The following is a 22,420-nucleotide window of genomic DNA, read 5'->3' as shown; positions in this document are numbered from 1 at the left end:
GACCACGGATTTAGTCCGCTAACTACATATTAGAGCTCTTCATGGGTTCATCCGAACACGATTACCCGGTCCGGGTCCAAAATTCAAACTCGTGCAGGTTGGGTCCGGTTGAGTTGCATTTACACAGGCAGCACAATTCAGATATATTTCCCTCTAATCTTTTCAGTGAGATCTTTTTCAGATCTGATCTGATTGGTCAAAATACCAGTTAGGGACAGATCGAAATGTACTGGAGGGGGGGGGGGTGGTCCATATAGTTAGGGTTGTCAAACTCATTTTTTTTGCTTTGGGGAGGGTTGTGTATTTTCTGGGGGGGCACATGGGAGGGTAGTGCGTTTTTTATTAAGCTTTAGCTACTGCAGGCCTATGGTATGACAGCAGTGCACCCCAGTGTTCCAACTGACTCTGACAGTTGAATTTGAGGGGAGGAAGACTGTTTCAGGCCTACCAAGAGTTTTACTCCTGTAATCTAACAATATAATGCTTATCTTTATACAAAATATTTTGATTTTAAAAAATATATATGAATTAGCCTCCTGTTTGTCTATATCTGTATAGCAGACGTAGCATGCCACTGGCATTTCTCTATCTATATCTCTCTGGGGTGAGGCCTAAGCTTTTCTTATTTTATATAGGCTATATATATATATATATTTTTTTTTAAATATATCTTTATTTAAAAAAATATTGTTATAGGCTGTTTTTAAAGACGTAAATGTGGCTAATTTGGTCAATATCTTTCATTTGTTGATGGATATGGATGTCCGATACATTTTCTCAAATGTCTGGTAAATTAAAATCTTCCGTATCATGTCCGGTGCCAAATTTTCCTAAAAGAAAATCTGAAATGTCATATTAATACTTTTTTGTTGTTGTACTTTTACCGCTTTTTCTCCCCAATTGGTAGTTACAGTCCCATCACTGCAACTCCCCTACGAACTTGGGAGAGGCAAAGTTTGACTGAGCCATCTCCTCCACAAGGAGCCTCTAGAGTGTGATGGAACAAGGAAATCCCAGCCAGCCAAACCCTCCCCTAACCCGGACGACGCTGGGCCAATTGTGTGCTGCGTCCTCTGAAACACAACCCTGCTCATTTAACCTGTCCTCTGAAACACAACCCTGCTCATTTATACCGCTGCGCCACTCAGGAGGCCCTAGGCATATTGTTTTTATGACGATTTTTGAATATTGGCATGAAAATCTGTCGCCAATTGGATGGAAACCTAGCTAATGTGCTCGTCCAGTGTCACTTTGAATATGCCTGCACATCATGGTTCACCAGCAGCCCCAAACATAAAAAAAGCTTATTTAGCGGTCTAAGGCATTGCAGTGTTTGAGGTACCAGCCAAACAAGCTTGCAAGAATTGTACTTAAACTCCCCCCTCATACTCATCTGGAGGATGAGCATTTTTTCATGTGTGTCTCTGTAATGTGTCTGTATCTATGTAATTGCATATGTATTTATGTAAAAAGAATAGGGACAACAATATATGTATTTTTTTTTTTACTGACAAATACAATCTATCAATCAATTCAAACTGTGCAGCAGCCAATTGATGAATGGAAAGAGACATCTGTTACAAGACACCAAAAAGTCAAGCCCTACATTCTATACTGGGTAAGCCTACAAGGTAGGGAGGAATGTATTTTCTGTTTGTCAAGATTGGTATTTATTAGGATCCCCATTAGCCACTGCAAAAGCATCAGCTACTCTTCCTGGGGTCCACATAAACATGACATAGTACAGAACATTAGTAGTCAAGGACTGAAATACATACATCTAAAACTCCACACACAGCCGACATATCAGTACATACACACAATATCTAGGACTAATACAAAGTACAGTGCAAATGAGGTGTTCTTAAATCAGCTTTTTAAAACTTGAGTTACATGTGGTGGCAGAGAGTTCTATGTAGTCATGGCTCTATTTAATACTGTGAGTTTCCCAGCCTCGGTTCTGGACCTGGGGACTAGTCTGTTTATTGTGGTGTTGAAAATGCAAACCGTGACATTGAAGTGCACGAAGTCGGCATGCTTCGCTTATTGGTTGTGTGGTGCATTAACACCGAAACCAGCCCCTCTCCCCCAGTAAATTTAGATCAGAACTGGGCTGCCTGTGTGAACACAGCCTTTGATTGTCAACTGGTCTTGGGTCTATGTAACTACAGCCGATAGACCAGCGTGAGCCCAAATGGACACAACCATGACTCTGTATAACCTATAGTCTTCAAACTCAATGCTGGACCTCAAAGCCCGTCCCACTACTTTTTGTCATTGTTTTGTCATTTATTTTAAGCAATTAAGGTGAATGTATCGACTTATAGAAGGCCTAGCCAACATATAATGATCTATTCGTTAACTAGAAGAGGTTGTCCTCGGGTCCATTTGGGTATGGGTCTGATAGTGTTCAGGTCCGGGCACTGGCGGACTTACCATTAAACAGAAATAATATCTCTGCTCGAGGCAGAAATAAATAATAATACAAATTGCAGTAAGGCCAAATTCAATGTTTAATCAAATACATTTTTTCATATAGATTTTTGATACCTACATGGGTCCTAAAATTCAAAAGTAAATAGCTAAATGATCCTTGGTATGACCATCTTAAAACAATTTCATAGGTTAGCTTAGTAGAAACCCAGCCCGGGCCCTTAGACTCTATGGGGTTAAAAGGTCATATCTTTTTAAAGTTAAATTATATGTCTTTACTATAAATCACTTTTTTTTAAATGAGGTGGGGCGGGGGCCCTCAGACTGGCCTCTGCCTGGGGCCTCCAAATTACTATGTTCGTCCCTGGGTCCGGTTCCAACTTTTTGGACAGGAGAAGACATCCAATCCCTCCAATAAAGACTACATTTATACATTTTCAGCATAGAGCTTCTCATTCCAGATCCTATTTGGGTGCCAATCTGGTATGATTAAATGACCACCCAAGTTTGTACCAATTTCTAACTTTCTGTACATATGACTTTCTATTCTTATCCTAAACAATTTCACTGACCCTTACGTTTACATTTCTTTAGTTGCCTTACTGGGTTGTTGTTCAAGAGAAATACACTGTTTGTGTCAGCTCAGATGGTAAACAGTAACCTAAGATCAAGACTAAAACCAGGAATGGTAACCAAGCAGTAGGCGTGGCTTGGTTGGCATAAACAGTTGTGTCCCTTAGTAACCAGGGAGTGGTCTCAGTTTGGCGTAGAGACTGAGAGCTGATCGATAGGTTTGTGACATACGGCTAAAGAGCTACAGGTAAATTGGGAACGGGAGAGTGGGGGGTATGTACAGCGGTGACCCTCAGTCACTTATTGTGTGTGTGTGTGTGTGTGTGTGTGTGTGTGTGTGTGTGTGTGTGTGTGTGTGTGTGTGTGTGTGTGTGTGTGTGTGTGTGTGTGTGTGTGTGTGTGTGTACAACTTCACAGTGTGGAGAATACAGTACTCTCAGAATGGCTGATCCCATGCTTGCCCAGATGACCAGACTCAAACTCAGGCTGCTGGAGAAGGTCATTGATTATTTGATTGATTGAGTTTTTAAAGTTTTGGATATCAAATAATCATCTGATCATTTACTTTGATAGACAGAAAGACCATGTTTTTAACTTATTAGTGTAACAAAGAGTAGTAAAAGAGATAATGTTTTCTGATGTGAGTTCTGGCTGCACATGGCCTCTTGTTGACTACGGACTCCTCCCCTCCTGCTTGTCTTCATGTCCACAGCGACTGGAGAACGAGAGGGACAACAAGGACAGCAGAGCAGATTCTGCCCCATCCACCAGTAAGACTACAACATGTTTGAAAATAAATATTGTAATGAAGCGTTGAAGTACAAGCAAACCCTGATTGTTCCTTTTTGGGTGTAAGTTTTCTGAAGTTACTTTATTCCTAATTCTGATTGGCCAGGGAGTTTTGATGGACAGGCGGATGCGTTGCACAGTGTGCTTAGACGAAAAAAGGACCTGCTGCAAAGACTGAGGGTATGACATCCTTATTATTAAGATATTTATCACCATCATTATCATCAAACTCACATGGTAACTGTCTGTGTGCATGTTGCCTGCAGGAGCAGCACATGTTGGAGGACCTGAGCAGACCTCACACCTGGGGTGGGACAGGGAGACGGTACCGCCCAGACCTCCTCCTTCCTCCTGTCCCTCTGCCTCCTACTCCGGCCCCCATCCATATCTACCAGCCTGCCCTTGCACCCCCCGCTCCACCCCCGCCACAGCCCCCACCACAGCCCCCACGCATCATCCAGCAAATGGTGAGACAAAAATCACTCTTTCTCTCCATCTATCTTCCTCTTGCTCTGCTTTTTCTTGTACACACAGACAGCTGATGCTATTTCTCTCTTTCACACAGACAGCTGATGCTATTTCTCTCTTTCACACAGACAGCTGATGCTATTTCTCTCTTTCACACAGACAGCTGATGCTATTTCTCTCTTGCACACAGACAGCTGATGCGATTTCTCTCTTACACACAGACAGCTGATGCGACTTCTCTCTTTCACAAAACAGCTGATGCGACTTCTCTCTTTCACAAAGACAGCTGATGCGACTTCTCTCTTTCACAAAGACAGCTGATGCGACTTCTCTCTTTCACAAAGACAGCTGATGCTACTTCTCTCTTTCACACAGACAGCTGATGCTATTTCTCTCTTTCACACAGACAGCTGATGCGACTTCTCTCTTTCACACAGACAGCTGATGCTATTTCTCTCTTACACACAGACAGCTGATGTGACTTCTCTCTTGGTCTGTAGTTGCCCCAGCAGCCTACTACCTTCATTCAGCAGTTACCACAGCAACAGCCCCTCATACAACAGATACCCCCTCCTCAGCCTTACCCTGCACCAAGGTCTGGGAGCATCAAAGAAGGTAAACACACACAAATGCAAAGTGCAGCTACTGGTGTGTGTGTGTATGTGTGTGTGTGTATATATATAATGCTAATTTTCATGTATGTATGTATGTGTGTGTGTGTGTGTTAGACATGGTGGAGCTGATGTTGATGCAGAATGCTCAGATGCATCAGATCATAATGCACAACATGATGCTGAAAGCAATACCTCCCACGGCCCTGTCACCACCTAACCCAGGACAGGTCCGTTTCACACACACCCACATCATTTATGTAAAAATCAAATCGTATTTGTCACCAGCGCTGAATACAACAGTTGTAGGCCTAACCGTGAAATGCTTACTTACAAGCCCTTAACCAACAATGTAATTCAAGAAATAGAGTTAAGAGGGGGGGGGGTTAAATAGTCCGGGTGGCCATTTGATTAATTGTTCAGCAGTCTTATGGTTCCTGTCACCCACATACCAAAGATCATGCCTTTTTGGAATTCTTAACATCTTATATTTGTTACTTTGTTTTCATCTTGATGTTGACCTCATCCAGGATGTTGTTGTGAGGTCAGCGGTCAAACCAAGAGGAAACGCCGTCCACCACCATCACTACGGCCCCCAGGCCCAACTGCTACCTCCCATTGGCTATCCCATGTGGCCCTCGATGACGTCATCGCTACCTGAAGGGCAGGGCGGGCCTCATATGCCGTCCGTGCAGCATGTGACCTGCCCCATCACGTTGCCCCCACTCAATATGTATTAGCCTAGCCCTGAACAATATTCCCTAACCCCTATCTTCAGATATTGTCTTGAGTGAGCATTTCATATTTCAAAATATATACACATAGATGATTGATTGTAAAGGTAAAATGTATACATTGATGTTATGTTTGATAAGCATCATTTCGGGTATAGCCAAATATAAGGCTTGAATGGAGAATTTGCTTCTTGGTCGCTGGAAGCATGTTGTGAATTCAAACCTGTTGGCCTACTATGATTCGTAGTTGCAAAAGAGTGTGCAAATGACAAAGGTCTGTAAAACATGCATCAGGACTCCAAAATAAATCAGACAAGATTTGCAAGCATTCTTTCTTGATCCGTTTTATTCTGTACTTAATCCAAAACTCGCCATCTGTCCTTGCATCTTGGCACTGACCCAGAAGTCATACAGTACTCAACACTACATTTCAGTTATACTTCCAGCAAATGCAAAAATAAAAACATCAGATTAGTTAGGAAATCAGATAATCTCATAATCCACAAACAAAGTCGCTCGCATTCATTGTCCAACCGTCACCTGGTAAAAGTTATGGATGACGTATTAGTCAAATGATCCATGAATTATTTTAACTCCCTGAAGTTCGCCCACACCCCCCACTGCATGCACATGAAACAAACACAATGATAGCATGGTTAACGTGATCAACTCTGGCGCAGAGGCATGATGGGATACAGAGAAAAGAATTGGACTCTTTCCCATGTAAGGAAAATGGCGAGAGGGTGAGACCACAAAGCGAAGATGAAGTTAGGAGGGAAAGAAAGGTAGAGAGAGAGAGAGAGAGAGAGAGAGAGCGCAACAGAGAGGTAGAGAAATGAGGTAAGGGGTAACTATTCTGGACTGAGTTGAATTGTGGCTCGTCCATGTTAAGGCATGGATATAAACCCACTAACTCTTATTAGAAATATAGGTGTATATATTATCTATAATCTACTGGTACATATCTATATCTCTGTGGTGTGTACCATTGCAAACTAGTCAGCAGATACTGTAAATACATACCAATATATATGTAATACACCCAGTACTATGAGTGGAAATACTGGTTCCTATTGGATCTCATGGAAATACTGGTTCCTATTGGATCTCATGTAGAAATACTGGTTCCTATTGGATCTCATGTAGAAATACTGGTTCCTATTGGATCTGATGTAGAAATACTTGTTCCTATTGGATCTCATGTAGAAATACTGGTTCCTATTGGATCTCAGGTAGAAATACTGGTTTCTATTGGATCTCAGGTAGAAATACTGGTTCCTATTGGATCTCAGGTAGAAATACTGGTTCCTATTGGATCTCAGGTAGAAATACTGGTTCCTATTGGATCTCAGGTAGAAATACTGGTTCCTATTGGATCTTAGGTAGAAATACTGGTTCCTATTGGATCTCAGGTAGAAATACTGGTTCCTATTGGATCTCAGGTAGAAATACTGGTTCCTATTGGATCTTAGGTAGAAATACTGGTTCCTATTGGATCTCAGGTAGAAATACTGGTTCCTATTGGATCTCATGTAGAAATACTGGTTCCTATTGGATCTCAGGTAGAAATACTGGTTCCTATTGGATCTCAGGTAGAGGGGAGAAGGGATCCAGGTGTAGTGACAGAGAGATGGAAGGAGAGTCAGAGACTGCAGCTTGTGACACTGAGTCGACAGAGGTCTGTATAGTGAACCAGTAAGTCATCCCACCACCAGACCTACACTAGCAGTAGATAGCAGATATATGGAGGGGTCAAGCTGTGTGAACACATTATAAAAAATGTTTGGCACACAAACAGATGTCCAGAAGATTGTTCATTATGTTGAGCGATGCCACGGTGAGAAAGTCTGTGTGTGCACGCATGTGTAATGTATGTGTTTGTTTGTGTGTGTGTAAGGCGAGGCTATCTGAACACCCCCACGTTGATTGACAGGGCCACCTCTGGCTTCCTGGCCTTGATTGGCCCCATCTTATTCTCTGGTCCCACCCCTTGGTTGGTCTCAACTTCAGCCCCCGCACCCTGCCCTCTGCAGGAGTAAAGAGGAAATAGTATCAACTTAAACTGTAGACATTTACTTATATAAATACACTTTCTTGTAAAGCTAATGTCATGCACGAAAAGCAGTGTCAACACTGTGACCGGAGTCTCATTGGATATTTTAAGAAGCCCCACCCTTTCCTGCGTTGCTCCTTCTCTTCCCTCAACCTCTGCTCATCCTGTTGGGTGCTAAAGTCCCGGTTATTGTCAATCAACAGGTTCTGTCCAATCAGAAAACACCATGTTACTGTCAAAGTACTATCCAATCAGAATCCATGTCACATTCAATAAGCAAGTTCTGTCCAATTAAAGCAGAGCAGGCTGGAACGCAACCAATACGATGAACAACAGAGCTGCGTTTGTTACCTTGACACCGATGATGTCACCGTCTTTAAGGTGGAAAGGCGCTCCAAGCAGAGACTCCGCCTTTTTCTTCTTCTTCCGTTTGGACACCTGCTGGCTCTGTGTGCACGCATCATCAACAAGCGCCAGGAAGAGTCATAAAATAAACCATAGGAGAGTGACAAAACATCAGGCTCCCTCCCTCCTTCCACATCTCTTACCCAGTTGGAGAAAGTCTCCCAGGTGTGTGTGTGTGGCTGGTGCTTGGCCAGTAGCAGGGAGTCAGGAGAGAGGCCGTATGTTGAGGCCAGGGCAGAGCGTAGTGATCTGGGGGAAGGGTCTCGAGAAGCATCCCAGACCAGGTCCTCTGGAGGGTAGTAACCCCGCTCCCCTGGCACCCCCATCTGGACACGCAGCAACACCTCCTTAGGACTGGGGGAGCGGGGAATGGGGCAATAAGATGGTGGGAGAGGAAGAGAAGAGCGAGGGATAGCAACAGATCCAGAAATCACGTTTCCGATATCTGCTTAACTGACCAATGAGAGTAGAATAACCCCAGGCTTACCCAAGATCCTCTTCTCTCAGTAGCTGCTGCACACAAAACTCCACCCCACTGCACAACTTTAACTTCCTGTGAACAGATACTTGTTGTTGAGAAAAGGAAAGGGATGAGAGGAGATGGACAGAAGTGAGAGGGAGGAGTGTGTGTGTGTGCGTGTACCTGAGTGTGTGTTGTTGTCCTCTGAGGATACGTGTCAGTCTCTGTCCCTCCAGCTGCCACACACGCAGAAACGCAGGAGTGGGCACACACACATACTGCAGCGCCGGCAGGGTCAGCACCTAACACTAAGAGTATTAACACACACACACAGCATGGACATACACACGCTAGAAGGAGCAGTATCAACACACACACACTACCTGAGTCTTCAGCTCTTCCAGTGTAGCCTCCTCTGAGATCTCCACCTGTCCCACAGTCCTCAGCTCCACCATGGCCCTGCCCACTAAACACACACACATTTTAACCAGTGGACATAGTTTCATACCTTCCTACCTATTTTCATACTGTGTGTGTGTGTCTCACCTGCAATCATGACCTCCAACCTCTGACCCTCCGTGGACCCCTCCGCTGTGCCGTTGACCTCTGTTTCCATGGAGACCACGGAATCGGCTCTCGGCTCCACATACAGCCAGACTGACAACTTCAGAAAACCCTGAGAGAGAGAGGGGGGTGGTGAGAGAGGGAATACGTGTCTGTAGAGAGCGAATGGGGTTGAAAGAGAACAGGAAGTGGACAGGAAGTTGAGTGTACCTTGGGAGGAAGTCGTCCCTCAGTAATCACCAGAGAGTCTCCGTGACTCATCTTCAGCTCTGAGAGAGACGCCTCCTGGAGAAGAAACGAGAGAGATTGTGGCAGTTAGTGAAAAAGAGAGCGGAAAATGTATCCCACTTCCTGATTTCGCTGAAGCAATCATTTATTAGGACCATGGGATTATCGTGACAATAACACCTGACTATGGTCTGTTCTTAAGCCCGACGCTAAGAAGAGGTACGAGGGAACATCCCTTAGGAGTGTGTTGATCACGATAATCTCCGGGTTCGAGGGCCCTTATTGCTTCAACAAAACAATTGCCAACATATAAAAAAAGATTAACAACCTGTTTTCATTTGTTTTATTTCATCCTTCCACCAGACAATATAGTCAGAGAAAAAGCCAGTTGTTAGTTCTGAGATTCTGAAGTTGCTAGCCAAGCGGGCTGGTCGTCTATTCTATTGGCATGGTTGTCAGCCAAGCGGGCTGGTCGTCTATTCTATTGGCATGGTTGTCAGCCAAGCGGGCTGGTCGTCTATTCTATTGGCATGGTTGTCAGCCAAGCGGGCTGGTCGTCTATTCTATTGGCATGGTTGTCAGCCAAGCGGGCTGGTCGTCTATTCTATTGGCATGGTTGTCAGCCAAGCGGGCTGGTCGCCTTCTGTAGCTCAGTTGGTAGAGCATGGCGCTTGTAACGCCAGGGTAGTGGGTTCATTTCCCGGGACCACCCATACGTAGAATGTATGCACACATGACTGTAAGTCGCTTTGGATAAAAGCGTCTGCTAAATGGCATATATTATTATTTATTATTATTATATATTATTCTATTGGCATTGTTGTCAGCCAAGCGGGCTGGTCGTCTATTCTATTGGCATGGTTGTCAGCCAAGCGGGCTGGTCGTCTATTCTATTGGCATGGTTGTCAGCCAAGCGGGCTGGTCGTCTATTCTATTGGCATGGTTGTCAGCCAAGCGGGCTTGTCGTCTATTCTATTGGCATGGTTGTCAGCCAAGCGGGCTGGTCGTCTATTCTATTGGCATGGTTGTCAGCCAAGCTGGCTGGTCGTCTATTCTATTGGCATGGTTGTCAGCCAAGCTGGCTGGTCGTCCGTTCTCAGCAAAACACTTTTTGCTCTGCAAGTTGGCTACCTCTCCTTTGCCAACTAGTCAATTAAATCACGACAAGCAGCTGAACCTCATTTGTTTTACCTTTATTTCTATTGCCATTTCTTTGGATATATCCATTATAATGAGTCTCCTCTGGACACGATCATTCTCTATGGCATGGTGGAGATCGCAAAAAAAACCTGCAACATTGTTGCACAGGTCAGCGCGGCAGGCAGCAAGGTTTAGACAAACCTCAACTGTTGCAAACCAAATGCTAGGATGGAAGCATGGGGAAATACTGTCGAGACATTTCTTTCCAGGGGAATTTATTAATTGCCTGGCTGGGCTGTGGGACGCTGAAGGAGCATTGATCATTTGAATGAAAACTGTTAAAGGGCATTACCTGGGGGATTGTCGTGAATAACTCCCTGTATCAACCAATCGGCATCCAAACAACCAGTTTTATAATTCTGGTTACTGACCTCGTCCATCAAAGCCTCTCCCACCTCCTCACACCAGTCCAGCCTCCTTAGATGCCAACCGTCCCCTGTACACACACACACACACACACACACACACACACACACACACACACACACACACACACACACACACACACACACACACACACACACACACACACACACACACACACACACACACACACACACACACACACACACACTATTAACCCACACCATTACCCCTATGCCATTAACCCTACACCATTAACACAAATGCACACACAGGGGAGAAGGGACACACTCTATAATCTAGTAGTTTTACCTTCAAGTCTTGCTGACTCCAACATTTTCTTGAGACACTACAATAGAATAGATAGGATAAGCACTCATTAGCAGAGAAGCAGATACACTGTCTGACAGAGAGACAGACACAGGCAGGCAGCCAGATAGACCGACCAGCAGACCAAACGATACGCAGTCATTCCCCACCTGTTTAACTGTGCTGGACCGCTCTACAATGATTTCCCCCTCCAAGCCAGAGGAGGGTGCTGTCCCCACACTGAAGTACAGGAACAGCTGTGTGTCTTTGGGGGCCGTTCCAGGACAGAGGGAGAGGGAGGTCATCAGCCTAACCCCAGCGTCACGAACGCTCAGCTCCTCACACACTGTGGGAGGCAACACACACACACACACACACACACACACACACACACACACACACACACACACACACACACACACACACACACACACACACACACACACACACACACACACACACACACACACACACACACACACACACGACAGGGCTTGACATTCAGGTAAATTTGCCAGTGGCACACCGGGCTATCGCCAACTGAAAGCTAATGGCAGAAATAATGACATTTTACTTGACAATATCACATTTACATTGATTGATTGGAGGGAAAAATAGAACTTTGCGTAATCTCAAAAGGGGTGTTATTGTTAGCCATTTTGAACAGTCAGCAGGCTACTGTAGGAGGGCTATTTAAATCGGTTTAATCTTTAGCTACAGTATGCTTTCCCAGTTTCCGAGTTCTCACTATCAAAAATCACACTTTTTAAAAATGATTTATAGAAAAACAACCACAATTGGATGTTCCAAGTCCACAACAATGCTTAAACCACACCTGGAGACCACGTTTAAGGTCTGTTTAGTCAACATTTAACTGGGAAGGTTCGGGAAAGCCTTGAGAAACGTTCATTCAAACAGAGCATGACGACAAAACTGTGCATTGCAAAGATTTAACCACGACTTGGGCCAAACAACGTAAATACCTGTTTTACATACACATTATTGCCTTATAATATCTACCAGTTGAACGTTGAAACATCTTTCCTACATACCCTACCAGCAACCCTACTACTGTCCTTCTTCTGTGTGCTGCTCCACGGAACAACCAGTGGCGAGCTGCTCTTTCTTGCTGCCTAACAGATTAACTAGTCTGTATGCGTGTGATAATCTGCATCACGAACTAACAGCTTTGGGAATTTGTCTGTTTTTTTTTCAACAATTATATATATAGCCAGGACTGTAACTATCATTAATGAAATATGTTTTGGGGGGGGGGGGGGCTTTGTAGTGGAAGATTGACTGGCCCGGAGGGCTTCCAAAACCTCCCCGGGCAAGCAGACAACCCTGTATGTCGATCCCTGCATCAATACATAAACACAATTAGGACGAAGTAAGAGATGCATGTGTCTATGTGTGAGGGTCATTGGGGGTTACAGTACCTGGGGGCAGGAGTTTCCCTGTACGGTCCACTTGCCTCAGACAGCATGCCACACCTGGACAGAGATACACACACCAGTGAAGAGACAACACGTATCTATGATAATAATACTGGCTGCTGCTATTAGGAGTGGTAATAATAACAGTACCTGACCTGCTAGCTGCTGCTATTAGGAGTGATAATAATAACAGTACCTGACCTGCTAGCTGCTGCTATTAGGAGTGGTAATAATAACAGTACCTGACCTGCTAGCTGCTGCTATTAGGAGTGGTAATAATAACAGTATCTGACCTGCTAGCTGCTGCTATTAGGAGTGGTAATAATAACAGTACCTGACCTGCTAGCTGCTGCTAATAATAATAACAGTATCTGACCTGCTAGCTGCTGCTATTAGGAGTGGTAATAATAACAGTACCTGACCTGCTAGCTGCTGCTATTAGGAGTGGTAATAATAACAGTACCTGACCTGCTAGCTGCTGCTATTAGGAGTGGTAATAATAACAGTATCTGACCTGCTAGCTGCTGCTATTAGGAGTGGTAATAATAACAGTACCTGACCTGCTAGCTGCTGCTATTAGGAGTGGTAATAATAACAGTACCTGACCTGCTAGCTGCTGCTATTAGGAGTGGTAATAATAACAGTATCTGACCGGCTACCTGCTGTTATTAGGAGTGGTAATAATAACAGTACCTGACCTGCTACCTGCTGCTATTAGGAGTGGTAATAATAACAGTATCTGACCTGCTAGCTGCTGCTATTAGGAGTGGTAATAATAACAGTATCTGACCGGCTAGCTGCTGCTATTAGGAGTGGTAATAATAACAGTATCTGACCGGCTACCTGCTGCTATTAGGAGTGGTAATAATAACAGTATCTGACCTGCTAGCTGCTGCTATTAGGAGTGGTAATAATAACAGTATCTGACCTGCTAGCTGCTGCTATTAGGAGTGGTAATAATAACAGTATCTGACCTGCTAGCTGCTGCTATTAGGAGTGGTAATACTAACAGTATCTGACCTGCTAGCTGCTGCTATTAGGAGTGGTAATAATAACAGTATCTGACCTGCTAGCTGCTGCTATTAGGAGTGGTAATAATAACAGTATCTGACCTGCTAGCTGCTGCTATTAGGAGTGGTAATAATAACAGTATCTGACCTGCTAGCTGCTGCTGGATAAGAGCATCTGGAGTGTAAATGTAATAATAACAGTATCTGACCTGCTAGCTGCTGCTATTAGGAGTGGTAATAATAACAGTATCTGACCTGCTAGCTGCTGCTATTAGGAGTGGTAATAATAACAGTATCTGACCTGCTAGCTGCTGCTATTAGGAGTGGTAATAATAACAGTATCTGACCTGCTAGCTGCTGCTATTAGGAGTCTGGATAAGAGCATCTGCTAAATGACTTAAATGTAAATAATAACAGTACCTGACCTGCTAGCTGCTGCTATTAGGAGTGGTAATAATAACAGTATCTGACCTGCTAGCTGCTGCTATTAGGAGTGGTAATAATAACAGTATCTGACCTGCTAGCTGCTGCTATTAAATAATAACAGTATCTGACCTGCTAGCTGCTGCTATTAGGAGTGGTAATAATAACAGTATCTGACCTGCTAGCTGCTGCTATTAGGAGTGGTAATAATAACAGTATCTGACCTGCTAGCTGCTGCTATTAGGAGTGGTAATAATAACAGTATCTGACCTGCTAGCTGCTGCTATTAGGAGTGGTAATAATAACAGTATCTGACCTGCTAGCTGCTGCTATTAGGAGTGGTAATAATAACAGTATCTGACCGGCTACTGCTGTTATTAGGAGTGGTAATAATAACAGTACCTGAATGCTATTAAGTGTAATAATAACAGTATCTGACCTGCTAGCTGCTGCTATTAGGAGTCTGGATAAGAGCATCTGCTAAATGGTAATAATAACAGTATCTGAACCTGCTGCTATTAGGAGTGGTAATAATAACAGTAACCTGCTAGCTGCTGCTAAGGAGTGGTAATAATAACAGTATCTGACCTGCTAGCTGCTGCTATTAGGAGTCTGGTAATAATAACAGTATCACCTCTGCTAAATGACTTAAATGTAAATGTAGCTGCTGCTATTAGGAGTAATAATAACAGTATCTGACCTGCTAGCTGCTGCTATTAGGAGTCTGGATAAGAGCATCTGCTAAATGACTTAAATGTAAATGTAAACGTAATAATAACAGTATCTGACCTGCTAGCTGCTGCTATTAGGAGTGGTAATAATAACAGTATCTGACCTGCTAGCTGCTGCTATTAGGAGTGGTAATAATAACAGTATCTGACCTGCTAGCTGCTGCTATTAACAGTGGTAATAATAACAGTATCTGACCTGCTAGCTGCTGCTATTAGGAGTCTGGTATAATAACAGTATCTGACCTGCTATCTGCTAAATGACTTAAATGTAAATGCTGCTAAACAGTGGTAATAATAACAGTATCTGACCTGCTAGCTGCTGCTATTAACAGTGGTAATAATAACAGTATCTGACCTGCTAGCTGCTGCTATTAGCAGTGGTAATAATAACAGTATCTGACCTGCTAGCTGCTGCTATTAGGAGTGGTAATAATAACAGTATCTGACCTGCTAGCTGCTGCTATTAGCAGTGGTAATAATAACAGTATCTGACCTGCTAGCTGCTGCTATTAACAGTGGTAATAATAACAGTATCTGACCTGCTAGCTGCTCCTGTAGCTGCAGCTCTGCTATGGCCCTCTGTTTCACCTCACACAGCAGCTAGAAAAGAACACACACCCACACATTAACATACTAAACACACACACATCAATATACTAAACACACACACATCAATATACTAAACACACACACATTAATATACTAAACACACACACATCAATATACTAAACACACACACATTAACATAATAAACACACACACATTAATATACTAAACACACACATTAATATACTAAACACACACACATTAATATACTAAACACAAATGCACAAAAAAGTAAACACACACTAATATACTATACACACATACACACTTGCTAGCTCACCATGTTTCCAGAGGCAGGGACCTTTGCCCTCATCCTCTCCTCATCTTCCTCCCCCTCTCCTCCTCCTCTTCTTCTTCTCTCTGGTCGGTATTCCACCTGAAGCCAGCGACAGTCTGATGGTGTTGTCACGGTTACCATATCACCACTAACACTGAACACACTGGGGGAGAGAGACATTACACACACAGCCATAGCAAACACACCAACCACACCACATGTCTGTCACTCACTTACACAGATTGACACACTGCCTTGCACACACACACCACGCTGCCCACCTGCTGTCCTGTGTCTGTGGCTCCAGCACCAGCAGTGCGTCTCCATCCTTCAAGGCCAGCTCCTTCAGGGTCCTCTGCATGTCTCCAGGAGGGAACACCCTCCACCCGCTGGCCCCCCCTCCCTCACCTCCCCTCTTCTCCTGACACAGGAGGCTCTCCTGTGGCTCCCCTAATGCCTCCCTCACCTCTCCTAGAGTCACCCTCCCAGCGAACCCCCTTGACTCCTTCGACAGCCCCGAGCCTCCTTCCTCTCCCACTCCTCCTCCCTCCCCCTCCTCTTCTTCTCCCAGAGAGGGGCGAACCACGGTCAGCAGCATTGGTTCCCACTCGGCTCCTGTTTGGACAGTCGCCCCACAAACCTGAGGAAATAAAGGGGATATGATATGACCCGACAGCCATTTTGGTTCTAGGATGTCCAGTAGCAGTGTGTACAACGGTGGATCGTGTTGATTCGAGTGTCTCCTCACCTCTCTGCCGTTCCACACAAACAGATCAGTGCCGGTCAAGATGCCTGCACTGCAGAGAGACACCTCATCATCTGAAACACACGTACAAGAGTTCAGTATGAACTCTCACGGAATGTACATGTTGCAAAAGTGTGTGTGTGTGTGTCTCACCTGTGAGAGTGTTGTAGAGGTGAAGGCCGGCTGGCAGACTTTTGGCCACAGTCAGAGCCATATCCCCATCCCAGAGATTCTGCATCTGAACACACACACACACTGATTTGAGCTTTTTGCAAAGTGCCATGGCGTCATTAAGGAAGTGAGTTAATGAGTCGGAGTGATGACGTCACCTGGTAGATGATCATTCGCAAGTCTCCTATGGTCCTGCGGAGGTCAAAGGTGAGGTTGGTGGCCTCTTTCTGCTCTACGCTGATTGGTTTAAGAGCTCCGTTCTCCAACCTATAGCGCGGCGCTAGGTGGAGACGCAGCTCAACACTGTTATTGCTGGCCTCAAACTCCTCCCTATAGCAGAGTATACACACACACACACACACACACACACAAAAACGGATAGTCAAAAAACATCAGCAAAACATAACAAAATACAGTGTGCGTGTGTGTGTGCGCACGTGAGTACCGTCTCTGTTGTAGTCTTCTGTTCTCCTCTTCAGCCATCTCCAAGAGATGAGGGGGAACCTTATACCCAGGATTCCTCAGGGCTGCCAGGGGGAAAACCTCATTTTAAAGACTGTATCCGTGTGCGTTTTCACGTCTCTCCGTCACCATCTCTCTTCCTCTCCCACTCGCATCAAGTTTGGATGCGGCTCTCCTTTTCTTGTGCTCACTCACTCTCTCCCTCCCTTTCCGTCTTACACCTCTCACCCACACACGCACAAACACCCACGTACCTCCAGAAGGCCTGCGTAGCAGTGTCTTCCTATAGAACAGCATGTAGGCACTCTCCTTTCCCTGGTACATTTTCTCTACGTCTCTCTCATGGATCGACGTCACTGTGGAGTCATTCAGATCAAACCAGTGGCTGCCCTGTGGAGAGATGGAGAGAGGAAGAAAGATGCATGGATGAATGGAGAGTCAGAGAGAGACAGAATAGAGATTTAAACCTAACCAATTGCAGCATCAACATAGCAGACACACCATCATTAAAGCAGAACCATGAGAGGTCTACCTAGTGTACCTGTGGTTCTGGTGCCGCCTCCAGTCCTGGTTCTGGTTGGGCGTTGGCAGTGTTGTTGTGGACTGGGTCTGGGGTAGAGCTAGGGCCAGGGGTTGTGTGGGCTGGGCTGGAGGGCTGGGTCACCGGGCTAGGGGGGTTGGCTTTCAGGGCCACCCGAGTGCCGTTATTGACCAACACAAACACGTCACTGTGGTTCTGGAGGAACTGCAGAGGGAGAGAGGAGGCGAGAGGGAGAGGGGGATGAGTGGAAGGATAACATGTAGAACGATGTAGAGGAGATAAGGAAAGGTACGCGTTCATGTGACGCTGTGGAGCTCTTGGGGGACGCCCATCAGTCATGTCCTACCTTGCCTATGGGGCCGTGGAGTTTCCTGTACTTCTTGCTCCAGGAAGAACCGATCTTGTCCATCAGTCTCTGACCCAGCTGGTCCAGCAGCACGCTCCTGCTCTCCTCCTACAGGCCAGGAGGGGAACAACACCACATTAAGATCAGATACAGTCTCTGACCCAGCTGGTCCAGCAGCACGCTCCTGCTCTCCTCCTTACAGGCCAGGAGGGGAACAACACCACATTAAGATCAGATACAGTCTCTGACCCAGCTGGTCCAGCAGCACACTCCTGCTCTCCTCCTACAGGCCAGGAGGGGAACAACACCACATTAAGATCAGATACAGTCTCTGACCCAGCTGGTCCAGCAGCACGCTCCTGCTCTCCTCATACAGGCCAGGAGGGGAACAACACCACCTTAAGATCAGACACAGTCACTGGACCTACTGACGATGTGGCCCGTGGTGCTCTCGTTCCATCGGGTTAAACCAGCATGCTTTGCGTTACCTGGGCTATTATGGAGGAGAGTACAGATAGAGGGTCGTCTTTCTCCGGCTCAGGATACACTCTCACTTCCTTCTTCTTCTGAACCTTGGGTTTGGAATCCTCCTCCTGATACAAACGCAAGCGCGTAAATACAAAGACACACACAAACACACAATTCGCTATTAGCACATTTAGTGACATACTCCAAGCCTCGATTGTCTGATATGCAATTGTTGTTCTCTCCACCTCCCTCCCGCGCTCTCTCACCGGCGGTTCCCACAAGCCGAGGTGGTCCATGTCTTTGATGTAGACGTGGTAATGGCCTCCATAACAGCCTCCCTTATGGATGATGACAGAGAAGAGTTCATAGGAGTACTCCGAGTCCTCGTCTTCAGTCTGGGAGAGAGGGTGACATACCTTATAACGCGACATAACATTTTTTTTTTAATGGTTTGACATTATTTGAACTAAGTCATGTAGAGTACACACAGAGTAAGTGGCAGTGAAGCAATGCCGATCAGTGTGGGTGGAGGTTGTACCTGTTCACAGAAGGGCTTGAGGTTGATGGTGAGAGGGAAGGTGTAGCGACCAGTCTCCTTGTAACGCTCGCACCTGGCAAAATCAAAGTTAAACCTCAACAGAGACACTGTCAGGAAGGGAGGGAGCTTCCTCAGCTTGGCAGACTACAGAGGGGGGAGGGGGAGAGAGAGAGAGAGAGAGAGAGAGAGAGAGAGAGAGAGAGAGAGAGAGAGAGAGAGAGAGAGAGAGAGAGAGCGAGAGGGAAAGAGGGCGCAAGGGAGAGAGAGTTCTGGAATCAGTACCAATTCTAGAATAAACAAGTACATTTTAAATCCATGCCAATACTCCTACTAACCTTAGCAGCAGTGACTAGTTGGTCACACTGGCCACAGCGGTAGAGGTTACTGCCTTCAAACATCTCCTCTTCCACAAACATGTCCCAGAGCGCCCCCTCCAGGCCACACACGCCACGTACACACACGGTCAGGTCCAGGAAGTCCTCCTGAGAGCCAAGAGAAAGAGGTGTAAGCAACACAAAGATAAAACTGGTACATGTGTGTATCTCTATCTCTTCATTCAAAGACTCAATCATGGACACTCTTACTGACAGTTGTGGCTGCTTTGAATGATGTATCGTTGTCTCTACCTTCTTGTCTGTGCCCACTAATGTGTGTACCCTGTTTTGAGCTGCTACCATGTTGTGCTGCTGCCATGTTGTGCTGCTGCCTTGTTGTTGTCATGTGTTGCTACCATGCTGTGTTGTCGTCTTAGGTCTCTCTTTATGTCGTGTTGTGTTGTCTCTCTTGTCGTGATGTGTTTTGTTCTATATTTTTAATCCCAGCCGCAGTTCCCGCAGGAGGCCTTTTGCCTTAAGTAAATAATAATTTGTTCTTAACTGACTTACCTAGTTAAATAATGGTTAAATAAATAAAAACCTGTCTCTGGCTGATGTTGCCACACTCTTTGCAGAGGATGCTGTTGACAGTGGTGCCATGGTAGAGGCGCTGGATGAACGCACTACCGCTGGTGTCCACCAGGGAGTGCTCTAGGGCACTGAACAGAATCCTGTTCAACTCCTGCACATCATGTTGCCTGCTCTCCTACGGGAGAGAGATGAGAGAGAGTGGTAAGCAAAATACTGTAGGAGAAAGTGATGTAGCATTATATAAAGCAAGCCTCATTCTCTAGTTTAGTCCCTGCGTCACACACACCGCCATTCATACACACACTCGTTCACATGCTCATGTTCACACACACTACCTCGCTGTTGTTCCATCCAAAGCTGTCAGTGAGATCAGTAGTAGAGGCACTCTGTTGGTCCACCAAGAGTAGACGAGCAAACAGCCTCTGGAGCTCCAATGGAATAACCCTGACCTGAGGGACAGAGTTAATGTACTACTCAAACACATCGATACAAAGAAAGACATGCACAAGTGAGGAACACACACACTCCCATGGTTGGTTCTTTACCTTGGCCTCTGGTTTGTCTTTCTCCTCCAGGCAGCCCAATTCCTTTGGACCCAGACTGAACAGCTCCTCTACACAGACAGACACGCACACACACACACACACACACACACACACACACACACACACACACACACACACACACACACACACACACACACACACACACACACACACACACACACACACACACACACACACACACACACACACAGTATTGCAAATACAGTATGAGCCAAAGACAGAACACCAAGTGACCTGACTTGACCTCTCACCTCTGAACTCCGGGGTGAAGAACAGGGTCTGGAGCAGGGAGTTGAGGTAGCACGTCCCTCCCTGGTTTTTAATCCCACTGAGGTTCACTCTTCCCCGGGGTGGAGGTGGCTCCCCTTCCCTCTTAACAACTCTACCTCCTGAGGGAGCCAGAGAAAATCCCTCCTCCTCTTCCTCGAAAAGACTCCCAAACATGGCTGGGCTTGCGTCTGTTTCTCTCTTTCCTGTGAAACGCACCTTCGGGGGACTTAATTGAATGTCTAATTGTGTTCACGATCGCGTAGCTAGCTAACCAATAACTCCTCTTGCTATCTCATCTTGGTCTTGCCTAGCTCTCTGTTGATAGTAGTGGGACTGACTCTGAAATAAGACGACTTTACAGGGGTAAACATAGCTATGAATAGATAACTAGTGTGTTCCCGTATAGTGATCGAGTTATAGCAATTATTGTAGCGGTTAACTAACAAGCTATACAATCATTGCCCTTACAATACGAGTTAATTTAGTGTGAACTGAGTTTACAACAGCTAAATTCGGACCGGTGACAGACCTACCAGGCTATCTGACTCGTTAGCTATCAAGTAAAACGTGTTTCAGAGTTCCTGACGCAAATAGAGCATTAACTCCAGAAATCTCCTAATGCTTTTTTTGTAAAGTTATAATCGAAGCCAAACTCTGTCTACATTCCTCTGTTTTAAATAAGAGAAAAAACGAAAAAACGTAAATAAAAACACCATTGATGAACAGTGCGCAGCCATAATGTCCTAAAACCAAAGGGTAGAGTGGGGCATTGTGGTAGTTGTAGTGTCGTTTTAAAATCACAGGTTGGCACCTCGGCTGAATAAACTACATGTCCACCAAGTCTTCTCTTCGATTTCGCAGGAGCATCAAGCCTCTTGTAGTTTTTATAACATGGCTTGTCTGTCATCCGGTGGATGTCTCAAACACACACAACACATACATCTGAACTGAAATGTGATGTATTTTCTGCTGGTATTCTTAAAGAAGGTTCATATGTGGCTACAAACATGCTGGTCTTTTAACCACCTGTTCAGTTTTTGTGTAAAAGCACTGACACAAGCCACACATTTTAAAGGGATACTTTGGGATTTTAGCAGTGAAGCCATTTACCTACTTCCCCAGGGTCAGATGAACTCGTGGATAGCAGTTTTGTCTCTGTGTTAAGAATTCCCTGTCGGTGACTGTTAGCACCTCACAACCCTGAGCAAACTCCCCTCCCCATCCACCACAACCAGAGCCTGAGAGTCTAGGGGGAACCATAAACCTGCCTCTAAAACTCTGACCTGTGCCTTGATAGGTTGCTAGGGAGGTTACTAGGGGGCAGGACCTCTACCCATCATCTTGACACTGCAGGTCACACAATACTTGCAGTCTCCCTCAAGCAACGGCAGAGAGCAACATCTGTCTCTGCCAATCAACAACTGGACTCACTCATATCTCTGGACCTGTGGGATGGTGTGTGTGTGTTCCCAAAGTGAGTGGTGTGACATGTATATATTGTTCTTAATAGTTAGTTGTTGTTGTTGCATCATGTATAGCTTGCAACCTGTAAACATGTTCAGGGATTATATGCCATTTATACACACCTTTATTACTGTTACTATGCTCTTGTGTTATCGTATGTACAGTATATTCATTGCCTTTCATTTCCTTCAACAGAACTAGTACCATTCCACTACCTTTCCCACTTTTCATCCCCATGTTCATCTTCCTCAGTGTGTTTAAAGTTCCTGTG

General features: G+C 45.2%; 2 protein-coding genes across 2 annotated transcripts; one reads left to right on the top strand and one right to left on the bottom strand.

Annotated features, from left to right (window-relative positions):
• The first annotated feature begins 3,207 nt into the window (after positions 1–3,207).
• Positions 3,208–5,930, top strand: zgc:112416 (uncharacterized protein LOC550509 homolog). Its single transcript, XM_046323620.1, has 8 exons — positions 3,208–3,253; positions 3,424–3,504; positions 3,719–3,776; positions 3,902–3,975; positions 4,062–4,262; positions 4,764–4,878; positions 4,992–5,104; positions 5,405–5,930. The coding sequence occupies exons 2-8, from the start codon at positions 3,448–3,450 to the stop codon at positions 5,612–5,614; spliced, it is 828 nt and encodes a 275-aa protein (XP_046179576.1). The 5' UTR covers positions 3,208–3,253; positions 3,424–3,447; the 3' UTR covers positions 5,615–5,930.
• Positions 5,931–5,936: 6 nt separating this feature from the next.
• On the bottom strand, positions 5,937–21,433 carry LOC124010876 (ubiquitin carboxyl-terminal hydrolase 40-like). Its single transcript, XM_046323619.1, has 31 exons — positions 20,667–21,433; positions 20,395–20,462; positions 20,185–20,298; positions 19,860–20,024; positions 19,280–19,426; positions 18,945–19,088; positions 18,673–18,801; positions 18,427–18,531; positions 17,939–18,046; positions 17,593–17,796; positions 17,306–17,441; positions 17,035–17,116; positions 16,748–16,919; positions 16,572–16,656; positions 16,422–16,492; positions 15,955–16,313; positions 15,677–15,836; positions 15,330–15,390; positions 12,630–12,683; positions 11,361–11,536; positions 11,194–11,230; positions 10,890–10,954; positions 9,301–9,375; positions 9,073–9,202; positions 8,910–8,992; positions 8,710–8,828; positions 8,554–8,619; positions 8,210–8,420; positions 8,013–8,108; positions 7,782–7,867; positions 5,937–7,635 (listed from the first exon to the last, which is right to left on the bottom strand). The coding sequence occupies exons 1-31, from the start codon at positions 20,857–20,859 to the stop codon at positions 7,512–7,514; spliced, it is 3,825 nt and encodes a 1,274-aa protein (XP_046179575.1). The 5' UTR covers positions 20,860–21,433; the 3' UTR covers positions 5,937–7,511.
• Between the last annotated feature and the right edge of the window lie 987 nt (positions 21,434–22,420).

The sequence above is a fragment of the Oncorhynchus gorbuscha genome, linkage group LG23 (assembly GCF_021184085.1).
Source record: "Oncorhynchus gorbuscha isolate QuinsamMale2020 ecotype Even-year linkage group LG23, OgorEven_v1.0, whole genome shotgun sequence".
NCBI classification, from domain to species: Eukaryota; Metazoa; Chordata; class Actinopteri; order Salmoniformes; family Salmonidae; genus Oncorhynchus; species Oncorhynchus gorbuscha.
Note: the sequence above shows the minus strand (reverse complement) of the source record. Positions and strands in the feature narration are given on the sequence as shown.

Excerpts from the sequence above, each read along its gene's own strand:
- zgc:112416 (XM_046323620.1), top strand. The coding sequence starts at position 3,448 with ATGGCTGATCCCATGCTTGCCCAGATGACCAGACTCAAACTCAGGCTG. Across the intron at positions 3,505-3,718 it reads AACTCAGGCTGCTGGAGAAG|CGACTGGAGAACGAGAGGGA; the intron begins GTCATTGATTAT and ends TCATGTCCACAG. Across the intron at positions 3,976-4,061 it reads ACCTGCTGCAAAGACTGAGG|GAGCAGCACATGTTGGAGGA; the intron begins GTATGACATCCT and ends TGTTGCCTGCAG.
- LOC124010876 (XM_046323619.1), bottom strand. The coding sequence starts at position 20,859 with ATGTTTGGGAGTCTTTTCGAGGAAGAGGAGGAGGGATTTTCTCTGGCT. Across the intron at positions 19,427-19,859 it reads GCAACATCAGCCAGAGACAG|GAGGACTTCCTGGACCTGAC; the intron begins GTTTTTATTTAT and ends CTTGGCTCTCAG. Across the intron at positions 8,109-8,209 it reads GGGAGACTTTCTCCAACTGG|AGCCAGCAGGTGTCCAAACG; the intron begins GTAAGAGATGTG and ends GCGTGCACACAG.